This window comes from Olea europaea, unplaced genomic scaffold (genome assembly GCF_002742605.1).
Source record: "Olea europaea var. sylvestris unplaced genomic scaffold, O_europaea_v1 scaffold104, whole genome shotgun sequence".
In the NCBI taxonomy this organism is placed as follows: Eukaryota; Viridiplantae; Streptophyta; class Magnoliopsida; order Lamiales; family Oleaceae; genus Olea; species Olea europaea.
Window position 1 is genome coordinate 523887 of NW_019227738.1, and position 15795 is coordinate 539681.

At 35.8% G+C, this 15795-nt stretch overlaps 1 protein-coding gene across 3 annotated transcripts in view; it reads left to right on the forward strand.

Annotated features, from left to right (window-relative positions):
* The first annotated feature begins 1554 nt into the window (after nucleotides 1–1554).
* LOC111372856 overlaps nucleotides 1555–15795 on the forward strand; it is a 14878-nt gene continuing 637 nt past the window's right edge. Inside the window, exons 1-11 of one of the 3 annotated variants that reach the window (XR_002698833.1) lie at nucleotides 1555–1833; nucleotides 2974–3016; nucleotides 3283–3336; nucleotides 5082–5145; nucleotides 6358–6414; nucleotides 12827–12933; nucleotides 13007–13045; nucleotides 14008–14057; nucleotides 14207–14361; nucleotides 14449–14527; nucleotides 15648–15695. Coding sequence is in view for 2 of the 3 variants with exons in the window: in XM_022995269.1 (XP_022851037.1) it covers nucleotides 1640–1833; nucleotides 2974–3016; nucleotides 3283–3336; nucleotides 5082–5145; nucleotides 6358–6414; nucleotides 12827–12933; nucleotides 13007–13045; nucleotides 13691–13765; nucleotides 14273–14361; nucleotides 14449–14527; nucleotides 15648–15695 (849 nt within the window). In the remaining variant the exon portion in view is untranslated. Of the gene's footprint in view, nucleotides 1834–2973; nucleotides 3017–3282; nucleotides 3337–5081; nucleotides 5146–6357; nucleotides 6415–12826; nucleotides 12934–13006; nucleotides 13046–13690; nucleotides 13766–14007; nucleotides 14058–14206; nucleotides 14362–14448; nucleotides 14528–15647; nucleotides 15696–15795 lie in introns of all 3 variants that reach the window. The other 2 variants (XM_022995269.1, XM_022995270.1) reach the window with 2 other exon arrangements.

Genomic DNA, 15795 nt, shown 5'->3' on the forward strand with positions numbered 1-15795 from the left:
TTTTTACAAGGTGTCCTATTCTAGACTAATCCTTGGGTCTGTGATCCGGCCCCTCTTCACACAGTCCGGTTAATCGCAGGATGTGCCTCCAACTGACCAGGGTCCGAGCGCTCCCCACCTGGTCTGACAAAGTGCCAAGCAAGCCAATGTCGCATGTCAACTTATTACTATACTAAATTGTACGTGTTAAAAAAAGACCTAAAGATGTTACTAACCCCATTGTACAATTTATTGTTTACAAAGTGTGACGTAAGTGATGAAATGTGATAGAGTAATTAATTACAGTTCGCACTCTACTAAAATTAGTTTTTTCTCAAACTTATTTTTAATCACACGTTATTTTAATAAAATATTTTACACGTAATTCAAAATTTTTATCTACTTTTTAATTATTTATTTTACAAAAAAATTAATTTTATAATGATCTATTTTTTTAAAAATAGAGCTAAATTTGAAACTGTTCGTTTTCCGAAATCGAATTGGAACAAATTAAAATTGAGTTATCCAATTAAAAATTTCCTCATAAGTTATATTGACCCAATTATGAAACACAGTCTCTGATACAGATGGCAATTTGAACCATCAAAACCGAAAACCGCGGTTAACCGAACCAAATGGGGCGAAAAAAATCGAACCGATGGTGCAATGGGGCGGATATGGTTTTGATTTTAATGAACCGGTTCGTAATGGTGTGGGTATGGTATTTACGTCGTCGAACTGAAACCGAACCGATTACCCGCTTAAAAAAAAATTGAATTGATAATGAGTTTTACACTACTTTTCTATCCAAATCAAAACAAAATCCCTCCCCTCCTCATTACATCTATTTGACTCATTCGGCCAGTCTACTTACCATTAGCCTATAATAGCATTAGTATGACAGTATATAAATACAAACCATACTCTCCACAACCACAAACTCACGCACGGCTCCATTTCTTCTACGGTCCAAATCGTCGTTGCCTCCGAAAATTTGTTACATTTGTTAGTCATTCTATTACTGCTGATCATGTAAAAACAAAGTTCGATGTTTTTCTAGACATGCCAATATTGCCAAGGATGAATAGGGATCAACTTTAAATGCTGATCTATACTAGTAAGACTTGTAGAGAAGAATGCATCAAGTAACTTCGATGCACAACAATTAAGAATGAAGGAAAAAGTTTAGTATCATTATATTTATAATATTATTTGTTAAATTTGTATTTTACAATTGAAAATTAGGATAATGTTTGCATTTACGTTGGGAATATTGTTTGATAATGTTTACATTTTCGTTTGGAATATTATGTTTTTGTTTTCATTGACTTTTTTTATAAATTGTTTTATATCAATTTGAAGGATGAACCTATAAAAAATAATTTATTTTCGTGGTTATTAACCGAACCGAACCGTGCCGAACCGAGATAAAAATCGAACCGAACCGAATCGATTTTCGTGGTTATGGTGCGGTTATGGTATGGTCAAAAATTTGGTGGTGCGGTTATGATTTTGACCGAACCGACCCATAACCGAACCGTTGCCAACCCTAGTCTCTGATTTCTTTTTCTCCCAAAACGCTGTCGTTTGGGGCTCTAATACAAATTCTGGATTCAATCGGCTCTTCTGCGTTAATTCAAAATTACAAAAAATATCGGCCATGAAGTCCCAAGAAAAAGAAATGAAAATTCTTCTGAATCCACAACTTCTTCTGGTTTTCACGGTAACGATTCTGCACCGAGTCACTGCGTTGGCACAGTGCGAACTCAGTGTAAAAGACCACGACAAGCTCTACAACTACAGCTTAGCCTCGCCGCTCTCTAAATTTCCCCATGGAATCCTCAGTGAAGACGGGTAGGTCTCTAATTTACAAATTCGTATGAGCCCTTATGATGTATATTTTTTGAGGATAGATTTTGTCAAAATGATTTTATTTTTTGAGGATGTGTGGTAAAAAAGTCTTAAAAAGTTATGAGTGCAAGTGCAAAATTATTTAAGATTGTGGAGAAATGGGTTTAGGGCGTGTCCAATCTTAACACCAAATCGTCGTTCCCACCAAATTTCACCATTTTCACCAAATATACGGTTCCAACCCAACACCAAATCTTGCACCATTTTGGCAAAATAATGCAAGTGAATAGTTTTTGCACCATTTTCCACCAAATATACGGTTCCAACCCAACACCAAATCTTGCACCATTTTGGCAAAATGATGCAAGTGAATAGTTTTTGCACCATTTTCCACCAAATGTACATAAATTTTGATTCGTAATTAAGTAGTTAATTATTATTATTAATATTTGTAATAAACTTTAATCGTGTAATCAATAATTAAACATTTATGGGATTAATATATGAATTTCATAATTAAATTACTCCCCTAGGTCGACTTTGCTGTACCATAATTTCGAGATTTGAAATGTCAGACGTTGTTTTCAATAACATGATTTAATATTTTCTTTCTTGTAGTATTTTTATTAATTGTACTACATTTTAAAAATATATTAAATAATTTAATATTTTCGTACTTTATGTATGCAATAATTTATGTAGAAGTAAATCGAATAAATAAATAAATTTTCAGCTCTATAAATTTTTAAGAATAAAAAAATGAAGAGAAATTATTTAGCACTATTTATTTGATGCAACTTTTGGTGTAATTGGTTGGAGATGATTTTTAGTTTGGGAAGATTTGGTGCAAAATGGTGCAAATTTTGGTGTAGGGTTAGAGATAGTCTTAAAGAATCTAGCCCATTCGAAGACAACATATGTTTATGTTTGTGTATAAAATGCATTTATACGCATAAGGTAATCAATACGCTTAATTATTTGAATTCAATATAGGTTTATTTCTTCAGAAAATAATCAACGGTTGTAAAACTTAAATTATAAATGTGCCACTGGCATTTAGAAAATTCAAAATTGTGTTGTATAGGAAAAATGTTAGTTCAGAGCTGTGCAATTATTGATTTTGGAGCGTACTTTTGGTTCTAGGTTTTATAAAGTGGCAGCAAATGGGACTGTGCTATTGTTTCAGGTTGGCCCTATCAGGTTTACATTATAATTCTTTATTTATTTAGTTTCATTTATTTGACTTGTATTGAAAGTACTCCTATTGTATGTACTGAAATTTAGGCCTTTAGTGATGGTTGTATAGTTTTCGGGTTAGCTAATAATCATCTAATGAGCCACTTGCTTCAGTTATAGATTTCAAAATGAGCTTAGCAATGATTGAATACTTTGAACTAAATTCATAATCTGGTATGAATTTTTACTCTTGTTACAATTCTCTGTCTGGAGCAGCTATGCAGTACAATGATATTCAACCACGATCCTCCTATGTGTGTTGGCTGTAAGGTATGGGCTTTTTGATATTGGCAACGTTAGTTGTTTTCGTCGTTATTCTCTTCTTTCATGTTAAATAATTGAAGAAGTGGTGAGAATTTGCAGCTTCTCATCCTTGTGTAGAAGTTACTTAATTGTGTCTATTTACATATATGGTACTTGAAACTAGAATTTTAAGAAGAAAGAACGTTGACTCTTAACTTATTCTAATTTTGATAATAGAGCTCTGATGTTAACAAATATAGGGCTTGCGTTTTAGTGTCAATCTCTATGGCATGGACACTTCAAATAGGGTAGCGTGTCCGTGTCCGTGCCCGTGTCCGGTGTCTGACACTTGTCGATATCGACACTCTTTAGACACTTTGCCATAAATATTTTTCGTGTTTATTAAAAATATTATGTATTTTAATTCAAAATTATTAGTAAATAACAAATATGTACTATATTTAAAAGATTTCAACAATAAAAATTAATAACAGGTGTAAAATTAAATTTATATTATATAAATCAAGAATTTTAAAGAATTTAATTAACGTGTCGGGGACGTGTTGTATCGTTACTTTTATGAAAAATTGGATGTTAGCAATTTAACATATTCGACACGTATCGTGTTGGACACAAGTGTCTGTGTCGGTGCATCATAGGCGTCAATGATGCATATGCTCTAGGCAATGAGTCCATCGTTGAGGTATAAATAATATTTTAAAACTTATAACTATTTGTTTTATACTTTAAACTGATCACAGCAGATTATTGTTGCGCAATGCTAGTTTTATCTTTTATCTCACATGTAATTAGCACAAAACGTCCATGCCTTTCAATGTTATTATGCAAAATATCCATACCTTTTATTTTTTGTCATTTTTACCTTTCATTGCGAAAATCATCATTTTTATTCAATTTCCCAATAAAAAAAATTAAAATGAAAAATATTATCTCCTATTTAAATAAAAAAATAAAAGAAAAATTAAAGAACAAAATTGCAATCACACTCCTAAACTTTTTTAAAAAGTACAACTGAGTCCAAATAAATAATTAAAAGGGTAATTAGCACCAAATATCCATACCTTTCAATATTATTGTGTAAAACGTTTAGTTTTTAATTATTCATTTGAAATTATTTGTACTTTTTGAAAAAATTTGGGAGTATAGTTGCAAATTGTTCTTTATTTTTCTTTTCTTTATTTTTGTTTTATTTAAATATAAGGGTATATTTGTCATTTTACATCTTTAATTTGAGAAAATAGATGAAAATAATGATTTTCACAATGTAATGTGAAAATAAGGGTGAAAATGCCAAAAAATAAAGGTATGGACGATTTGCACAATAATATTGAAATGTAGGGACATTTGTGCTAATTATCATTTTAATAATTTATTTGGATTCATTTGCATGGAACTATAGTTCCAATTTGTTGTTTAATTTTTCTTTTCCTTTTTTTTGTTTTATTTAAATAAGAGGGTATATTTGTCATTTTACATTTTTTTATTAAGAAATTGGATGTAAAGGATGATTTCTGCAATGAAAGGTGAAAATAGGGGTCAAAATGCCAAAATGGGTATGTTTTGTACAATAACATTGAAAGGTAAGGATGTTTTCTGCTAATTACTCTTTTCACTACTTTCTATTTGTTGACCTTCATGCAGTAGAGATGAATGATTTTTCTCTACTATGTACTCTGCATATAAGATATCTCAACGCCTAGTTTTCGGTTTTATCATTGTGCTGCTGAATTTTATGTCCTTTATATTTGTAGGACTGTGGTGGTCCATCTCACTGTGGCATGGGTTGCAGTGCACTTGTGTCTAACAAAATTGATGGTAAATAATCCAGAATCTTGCTGCCTTTGAATTTGGTTTTACTATACTAGCAAGATGTTATGTTGCTAAGTTGATAAAAATGGCCAGAGTTTAACTTATATAATGAATGTGCAAATAGGATAGGAGCTGAACAAAAAGTATGACAATTTGCATAACTAATTACTTAATCCTGTAGCTTTAACTTCATGATCCATTTATTGACAAAATTAAGATGATTTTGAAACTCATTTTATATTGACAGCTCAATAAGTTATTAGTTGGAACATGTACAAGAGTTGCTGTGTGAGTATTATAAACATGTGACTGCATTTGTTATTAGGAAAGGAAATATAGAAATAGTCATCTATTATTTGGACATTCAATACACAGTCAATATTGGCCAATTCTGGTGTTTGGACATGTTGGGAGTAGTAAATTTGAGATATAATAGTGAGTTGTGGAGGACTGGATGATGAGGGCTGGTTAAAGACTTAAAGTTAATGTTCCATTTGGCAGGATTATACGATTTGCATGGTTAGCAATTAGGTTTAGTAGAGTTCCAAAATTAACTTGCCTTCTGCAAGCTGTCTATTGCCGCATTGGTTGTGCTAAGTGCTTACATATTATAATTTTTCCTTTCTTGGGTTTTCATTTTCTCGAAAATAATTGTACTGGTTGAGAAAACCAAGATGCACCTGGGCTTGAGATAACCACAAGTTGTGTATATCTAATTGTGCATTTAACCAGTAGCTGTTCAACTATTTCTATGTTTGTATCACATATCCAAATATGGGCATGCTTATGTATTGAGATCAATTACTCGTGATACCTTATTTGATTTCACATTTTCTCTTGCTTGAAAGGTTTCTGAGTCTTTTCTCATGTAAACAGTGATATGTTGTGCTTTTTATGCGGAGTGAGAATGGTTATGAATTCTGACCACGATATGACTTGGTCATATTTTGCTGGTGTTGAAACTATAAAATTGAAATGTATCGTTTCCCTACCTTATTGCAATTATATGCCCTTGTTACTATTTCCTCTCCAATTTTAAAATTTCTGATACAAAAATTGCTGCAATGTGTGACATTCCTGTCTATATAATTTATTGTAACCAACTAGAGCTCATATTCTACTGAATGCTTCAAGACATTGCTTAAGAAATTTGATAATTTCACCAAGTGGATTTTATTGTAACCAACAAGAGCTCACACTTCTGTTATTTGAATGCAGGTTATCCTGTATGTACTACTCTCGGTCTTCCATCAAGCATGCTTATTGATGTCCTTGGTAAGTTCATCTAATCCCCGAAATTCTGTACCTGTCCAGCTTGTGAGGGAAGGGAGAAGAATGTATTGACAACTTGGGATAGGAACCTGAAACTCCTCAACAAATATGGAAGAGAAGAACAATGGAAACTGAATGATATATTGTATTCAACTCAAAAAGAAATAACAAATTCTAGGGCTATTAGAGAGGCCCGGTCTCTCCCCTCCAACTGAATTCCCAATGCAAAGATGATCCCGACACTATGCTTCATGTTTATTGGATTCTCCTACTACATACTATTACTCTTTTACCCCTAACTGATGACTAATATACCTGGCAGTCCCCTTCATGCTAGGTGTCTCATTTCCCCTTCTCTCTTCTTGGGTAAGTAAACCGGATTGGTGGTCTATCATTACCCACTGCCCCAAAATCCACCTTGTCCTTAAGGTGGAAGTTGGGAAACTACATTCTGACTGTTTCGAAGGGCTCCCATGTCGCCTCAAAATTTGGTAGATTTTCCATTTGATTAAGACCTCAGGCCCTACAGATGAGTTTGTGGGGTTTGGACGGACGTCTAGCACTGTCTCGGGCTCCAAAATGAACTCTCCAGTAGCTGATAGCTGAGGAGGAAGTACAGAGGTTGGCTATAAACCACCAATAGCCTTACGGAGCTATGATACGTGGAACACAGGATGAATAGCTGTGGTGATTGGAAGTTTCAGTTTATAAGCTACCTGCTGACCTTGGATTCTACCTTGAACGGGCCATAGTAACATGGGGAAAGCTTTGCATACGGTTGTTTAGCCAAAGATTTATGGCGATAGGGCTGGAGTTTGAGATATACCAATTCGCTTACATCAAATTGAATATCTCAATGATGTCCATCTGCTGTCTCTTTCATTCTCATTTGAGCTCGAGAGAGCTGTACTTTTAGTTTCTTCAAGGCCTCATCACGATCTAATAGCAATTGTTCCACCACTGAGCTCAGAGTCATCCCTCTTTCGAAAGCTAAAATCGGGGGCGGGGGGATCACGACCAGAAACAATATGGAAAGGGGTATGCTTGGTTGTGGTATAGAAAGATGTATTATATTAAGAGCTTGTTTGGGAGAGATTAAAATCCGATTTAAATCTAAGTCAAAGTCAAATAATCGATATTAACCACATCTTTCATTGGTCTCACAACCTTTCATTCACACATTTCAAAAGCTTCTATCACAATCTACTCAAAAATCTAATTTTAATTCATACCAGACATACACTAAAATTCATACTGCAACACCTTAAATACATTTTCAAGCAATGATTCAGGACCTCCTTCTGCCTGTCTATTTTTGGATGGCAAGCGGTGTATTTGAGTGCAGTTCCTTGTGCTTTGAACAATGCAGCCAGAAAGTACTCATGAAAATCGTATCTCTGTTTGACATAATAGAATGTCGTATGCCGTGTAGTCGAACTACCTCACGTATGAATGCCTCAGCAATGATGGGGGCAGGAAACGGAAGCCTTAAACTAATGAAATGCCCATACTTAATCAGACGATCCACAACGATCAAGATTGTATCCACCCCTCCTGATCGGGGGAGCCCTTCAATGAAGTCCATTGAAACATCTCCCCAAACTAACTCGGGAATCGGTAATGGTTGTAATAATCCCCAAGTGATAAGGCCTTATATTTGTCTTGTTGACACACTGCACACTTTGCCACATAATCCTTTACCGCCTTCTTCATCCCATGCTAGAAAACCTCTTGCGCAATCCGCTTTTATGTCTTGAGGAAGCCCGAGTGTCCCGCAACTTTAGTGGCATGACACTCTTGCAACATGAGAGTGACAAACAGAGAGTTGCTGGGCAGAACTACCTTCTCATGATAACGCAAAACTCCATTAACCACGGCATACCCCGATTTAACGTTGCTTCTAGTTTGTAGGTCAGTAACTAGCTTGCCCAAGATGTCATTTGCCTCAACCTCTTTCTTAATTTCATCTAACTCTAAGGCTTTTGGAGTGGATATCGCTCATAAATTCAATGTTGACCGAATTCTCGGAAGGGCATCCACGACATTGTTTTCTAGCCCCGGCCGATATTGGATCTCAAATTGATACCCCATAAGTTTAGTCAACCACTTTTGGTGATCTTCACTAGCTAAGCGCTGCTCTAATAAAAACTTCAGGCTTCGTTGATCTGTTCGAACCAGAAAACATCGGACAACCAGGTAATGACGTCACTTCTGAACAGCGAATGCGATAACCATTAATTCCCTCTCATAAATTGACTTCTGCTCGGCTGTTTGTGGTAGAACTTTACTAAAATATGCAACTAGGTGGCTGTTCTGCATTAACACTGCCCCTAAACTTTGATAAGAGGCATTGGTTTCAATCACTAATTCTTGCAAGAAGTCAGGTAAGGTGAGCATTGGGACGCTGATCATGGCTGATTTGAGATTCTTGAAGGCTATCTCTGATACTTCATCCCAACGAAATCGATCCTTGGCATATCCTTCCGCGAAGCCTTGATAATGACCTGTGAGGCCTAGGAATTCCGGTAATTCCTTGACATTACCCGACCTTGGCTAATTGACCATTGCTTCAATTTTCGACCCATCGACTGCCACCCCTTTTTCAGAAACCACATGGCCTAGATATTCAATTTCCAATTGACCGAACCGACACCTTTTCTTGTTGGCGCACAGCTGATGATCTTGTAATGTTTCCAAAACCAAACCGAAGTGTTGCAAGTGATCTTCTACTGATTGATTGGAGACCAAAATGTCATCAAAAAATACAAGCACAAACTTTCGCAAATAATGCTTGAACACCTCATTCATCAAGTACTGGAAGGTCGTTGGTGCATTCGACTGTCCAAATGGCATGACCAGAAACTCATAGTGACCTTCATAGGTACGAAAAGCGGTTTTGGAAATGTCCTCTAGTTGAACCCTAATCTGATGATACCTAGACTTCAAATCCAGTTTGGAGAATACTCTAGCCTTATGCAACTCGTCTAACAATTCATCAATCATAGGAATTGGGAAGCGATCAGGCACCATCTCCTTGTTTAATGCTTGGTAGTCTACACAGAACCTCCAACTCCCATTTTTTTTTTTTTTACCAACAATACATGACTTGAAAACGGGCTAGAACTGGGTTGTATAATCCCTGTAGTCAACATGTCTTTGACCAATCTCTCAATTTCATTCTTTTGTATATATGGGTACCGGTACGGTTGCATGTTTATCAAAGCAGCTCCTGGTTGCATATTAATCTAATGATCCCTGGACCTCTTGGGAGGCAGTTCATTGGCCATTCGAAAACTTTCTGGTAATTTAGCAACAATTTCGTCATCTTGTTGGGAACTTTAGTTGTGTTATCCTCAGCTGTTACTTCTAAGCTTCCCAATTCCAAAAGAATCCCTTGCTCTCTCTCCTTAAGCGACTTGACCATTGTTTTCAACGGAACCTGAGTTTTACCCAAATTGGGGTCGGTTGCAGTGTAATATGCTCCCCTACAACTTTGAAGCGCATTGTTAATGTTCCCCAATTTACTTGTGTTCGACAAAGGACTCCAACCATTTCATTTTGAGAATAACGTTCGTACAACCCAATTCCGTAGGAAGTCTTCCACTACCACAATATTTAGTAACGTAACCACAATCCCCTTACAAATTCCTCTACCTCTCACTCTCATGCCATTTTCCGTGAGAACCTTGTAACTGGCTGAATCAGTGACCTGCAACGCTAATTTCGAGGCAATCTCGTATGAGATGAAATTGTGTAGCTCCGCAATCAATAAGGACTATCACCTTTTACCCCAAAAATAGCACCCATGAGCTTCATAGTTTTTTGGGGTGGTCAGCCTGACAACTGATTTAATCGATAGCTCCACGTCACCTACCATGACTTCCTCTTCCCCCTCCTCATCTTCCTCCTTGTCTTCACTAACTTTTTCCTTCACTACCAGAAATTGCAGCTCTCTATTTTTGCATTTATGACCCTGATTGAACCTCTCGTCGCAACGGTAACAGAGCTTCTTTTCCTTTCTCACTTGGAGCTCACCGTTGGTTTTCGGTCCTCGCCGCCGTCGTCGACAGTGGAAATGCAACCGTCGTGGGTTTGGGGAGGTTCGCTAGGGCCTGCATATTTGATTGGGACATCGTTTGTGTCAACTTGGGGTAGTTGCTGAAACTACTTGGGCCATTCTAGATTGGGCTGGCCGAAATTGGACAATAATTGGGGCTTTTAGAGCGATATGGGCCAACCAAAATCTGGGCCCTCTTCATCGATTCATTCCGATCCTCAATCCGCTGGGCCGTTTCCATGATTTGGCCCAATCTTTGAGGTTTCAGTGTCCTAACCTATGATGCTCGGATTCGGGTGCGAGTATCGGATACGGGTACACATCTAGAAGTCAGATCCTCATTATAAAAATTAAGATATGGGGATACGGTTAAAAATGATTCGAATTTTGGATACGGGTACGGGGATGCTTCTTACAATTTTTTATTTTTAAAAATGATAGAACAATGCTAAAATAGCAGAGAGAAAAATGGTTCAATTATAGTAAATAATCACAATATTAAATTAACTTGTAAACATAATTAATTGATATTGGTTGTTAAAAAATGAACTCGTAGTTTATTTTGTTACTCATTCGATAAAATCAATTTGAACAATTGGATTATAATTTGAAATCAATTTAAATTTAAATTCAAAACAATTTCTTTTCCAAAAAATTAATAAAAATCAATTCAATGTCTTATATATTATTTAAAAATAATTATAAAAATAAATTTAAATTTAATACTAGAAAAATAATATATCACTAATTCATTTTAATTACAACATAAAATGTTTTAAAAGATAAAATATGAGAAATAAAAACATTATATAAAAATAAACTTATTAAATACATTCATTGGACTTCACAAGAGTCCATTTAACACACTCTCATTAACTCTATCCTTTGGATTTCTCAAGAGTGTATTTAACTCCTCTAAATCTCGTCGTCTTCCCTTATCTTCCCCAAATCTCTCTTTTTCTCTGCAAAATTTTCAGCCGCTAGAGAAGCAAGACACCTTCTACAATCTTCTCCTTTTTGCTGCTGTGTCTGAGTGTAAAACGAAGGATCCGATCCATATCTCTTGTCAGTATCCATGTCATGTTGTGTTAACACGGATACTTCTCCATTTTAGGAGAGTCCGAGCAACATAGATCCTAACCTCAGCCATTATCATTGGGCTTAACCCATTTATGAAGTTTCCTTCAAGCACAAAATCGGGAATATTCGGCAGCGAAGTGGCCAAGATTTCAAACATCTGGCGATATTCTTTTATGGTTCCTTCCTACTTCAGTGACAGAAACTTCTCCAGCAAGGTGCCCTTCTGTGTTGGTTTAACTCTGGTGAACAAGAGGATTTTTAGGTCATCCCAATTCGAAATCGGTTGCTGGCCACTTTCCATAGGTACCATGTGAGTGCTTCATCCTTGAGACAAACTCCGGCGGCCTCAATCTTCTCCTAACTTGTAAATTGGTTCATGTTGAAGTATCTTTCAGCACAGAAAACCCAACCATCTAGATCCTCTCCATTGAATATTGGCATTTCCAATCAGCTATTATGATTCTCCATTCTACGACCTTCATCACAGCGAAATTGCCTTCCCCCAACGGCCCCCAACTCCGGAGCCTTGGGTGGCCATCGGAACATGCAGCGGGTTCCGTTGAAGTGGATCAAACTCCTTTTTCCTTCATGTCACGCTCTTGGTTGTCCCACCTCGTCATCACAACATCTAGCTTATCTAGTATCACTGCCATATCCCTCTGGAGCTCAGATTTCATCACCTCCATTCCTTCCTATAATCCGTCAACACTTGCTTCCAATACCCCCACACAATCGGTGATTGTCATATTCCGAGTTCGATGCTCTGATGCCAAAATTTGATAGGGACCTGAAATTGCTCGACAAATATGGAAGAGAAAAACAATGGAAACTGAATGATATATTGTATTCAACTCAGAAAAAAATAACAAATTCCAGGGCTATTAGAGAGGACGGGTCTCTCCCCTCTAATTGAATTCCAGTGCAAAGATGATCCCAAGATCCCACTATCCTTCACATTTATTGGGATTCTCCTACTACATACTATTACTTTTTTACCCCTAACTGATGACTAATATACTTGGCAGTCCCCTCCATGCTCGATGTGTCATTTCCTCTTCTCTCTTCTTGCGTGAGTAAACCGAATTGGCGGCCTATCAACTTGCTTGCTTTTTGGAATGTTTTTGCATGGATTACTACTGTAACTTGATAATAGTACTGCCGTCCCATGATTATTATGCGTTTCATGGACACGTGAAATTAAATATGACTTTTGTCCTTGATGGTTCAGAATGTTACATGAGTCAATGCCTTGTTTTTGGTTGACTAATTTTGTGGCAGATAAAAAGAGTCCCCACACGGGAATCATAATTAAGATGTCAAACAATGGACCACAGCATAATTGTTCACTCTCTGTGACGGTTATATGTAATTCAAATGGAGTCCAAGTACGATCTTGTTCCTAAGTCCATCTAATAAATTTCTGTGGTACCATAAATTTATTCTATTTCTGTTGTGCAGGGCCCTCAGACATTTGACACAGTTGGATTTTGTGATTATGTAAGCACTTATCGCTAGAATTCCATTACTAATTTAGTATGCATATGTTTTAAATAATAAATATTAGCTTAAATTGCAAAATAATTGTGTGCCTGCATTAAGTGCGACAGTCAGTCAGCCTTCTATTATTGCTCTTTCTGATGATATTCTCTAAATTGGCAGTGGTCATGGCTGAGTTGTAAGAGCCTTATTCGAGTTACATATCCATTTTTCTTCTGTATATTTGTGTATTCTTTTTTAGGTTATATGTCTGCATTGATTCTATAGAGTCTTGTCTCTACAGGAATTATTTGCCTTGATCAGTTTGGTACCATATTTATTTCTTGCCTCTTCATCTCTTTGTAGTATGTCATATCCCATGAATGTTTTATGTTACTTAGAACTATATTAATTCATTTTCTAATGATAGCAGATTACTTAATGTTGGCTTGGGTGGACCATTGTTTCTTAGTAAGAAATATGTTGAGTAAAGGAGAGTCTAGTTATGTTGTTCTGTTTTGCATTTCCCTGTAATTATCTTAGAATTCAATAATATTTCTCTGTTTTTACTTTCTTCCATTGGAGTCCTATCAGTTGCCTTCATCTATTTTTTTGTATATAGATCAACCTCGAAATATTTCTTTTGTTTATCCTATTCTGTCCTAGGAGAAAAGTTGTATTCATCAACTTCGTTTACACTCTGTACTTGGAAGCCCAATAATCCCCATAATTCTTCCAATGGTAGGTTATCCCCATCAACTTCGACAAGTGCATTATATATCTTCATTTTAAAGTGGTTAAGGGCAATGATATCCACTGTAGTCGTGTTATCTTCATTAAATTTAGGATTGTTCTCAGCGTGCTCCATATAGAGAGGCCTAATTATTCTATAACTTTTGTTCGTTTAACTTTATGATCTTTATTAATATCTGAGATTGAAGTAAACTTACTGTCAATTTTTATTTACATCTGTTATCTTGTAGACATGTTCATGTCCTGTAACTATTCTGCATCACAAAGGCCAAACTTGCTGGTAATTTGGTATTTTCACGTATTGTGTGTAGAAATCTTTGCATCGTAGAAATTGAAAATGATTAATTGCTTAATTATTGTTGTTTGTCATGTAACTCTATATTTTTATTGATGAAATTTTTGAATTACTGAATGACTTTATATTCTTAGGGAATGGGTGCACTACTTTCACTTTTTCAAGTTAATAGGTTTTCTTCCCTCCCACCCCACTGACAGACTACACAGCTAAAGCATCCATCAGGCTGTGCCAAGATTATATCATCTCATGGACAAGGATTGGGCTGGTTTGGTATTTTTATGGTCATGTAATGATTCAAATCCTGTACTGTCTCAATTTCGTTCCTTTTTCAAATAATGTTTGATCTCTCTATACTGATTGATTTGGTTTTCAGCATCTTGTGCCTCTTCGGAGTTTACTTATTGGCTGGTACATTATATCGGTACTTCGTCCTGCACATCTATGGTATAGATGTATGTAACATTCTTGTACTCGAAGCCTTCTCTTTTCTTCAAATTCTTCTGCATTATTTTTCTTTTATAGTAATAATCATTATTTCAGTCGTCATCATATTTACTTTTTGGCCAGTAAGGAATTTGTGTTAAAAATGTCTTCATACTTTTTGTAATTTTATGAATTAAGTATTCTAATCTTGTTTTCCTACAAAGTAGGCCTTCTTGGAAACAGAATTCTGGTTGGCACAAGTTAGTTATATTAAGTAAAGATAAGAAAAGTAGCAAATTGTCAGGGTTAAGGCAATCGATGTCCAGGGAATTAAGGCCGAAAGACCAAAGACGAAATGCAAATAGAAAATAAGTTCTCTGTTTCTTTGTAATTCTAGGAAATCTTGTTCTTTGGGAAATTAATAGATGACAAAGTTTAGCTTCAAGAAAAGTAAAATGGTAAAATAAATGGTGAAGGGATCATGGGTATCCATTAGGATGTCGATGTTCCTTTACCACTTAAAGGGATTCACGTCCAGGTTTATACTATTTATGTGTGACTACTGTGCTTTCATGCTAGTGCTTGGTTTCTTTTCTATTATCTTATCATGGGGTGTAAAGAGATTATTAGAATAGCCTTCATTGTCGATGGTATGTGCATTTTGTTTTTGCTTGTTCCCAAGCATTAATGCAGCAAGCGATTCTGCCATCCAGATACTTTTAGAGAAGCTTAAAGGGGATTGACATAAGGTTCCCAGATAATTTTAACCTGGGAGGTTGAATGTAAAAACAGCACGCTCATGCTACTCTCTGCCTAGTTATTAATGGTTTTTGCAATTGTTCATCCTTTTACAGTTTATATTTTATGTGAGACTTTACGTTGTTCCACAAATGGATTGAACAAAACTATGGGTAACATAAAACAAAGATGATCACAGTCAAAATCGAAGACTGGGTGACTTATTTCTTGGGGGATCTAACCAATACACTTACTATTTTGTAGAACATAGGTAAAAATGACTTATCACATTTTATTTTACATTTAAAAAAAATATGAAAAAGTCAGTTGTTGCTTTTGTCTCAGATTTGCATTGTAGTATGATGTTGAAATTTATATTTCCATTCAGCTGTTGTTCACCTCATTTTTCAGGCAATTCCAAACCTGGATTTCTGGGCTAGCTTACCCCGTCGAATACAGGTACCTTTGATGATTTTCTTGTGGTGAATGTTCAATATGTAAATACTTTACTTTTATATATTATTTTTTCCCTGGAAGTCAATGAATTTGTACCAAGCCC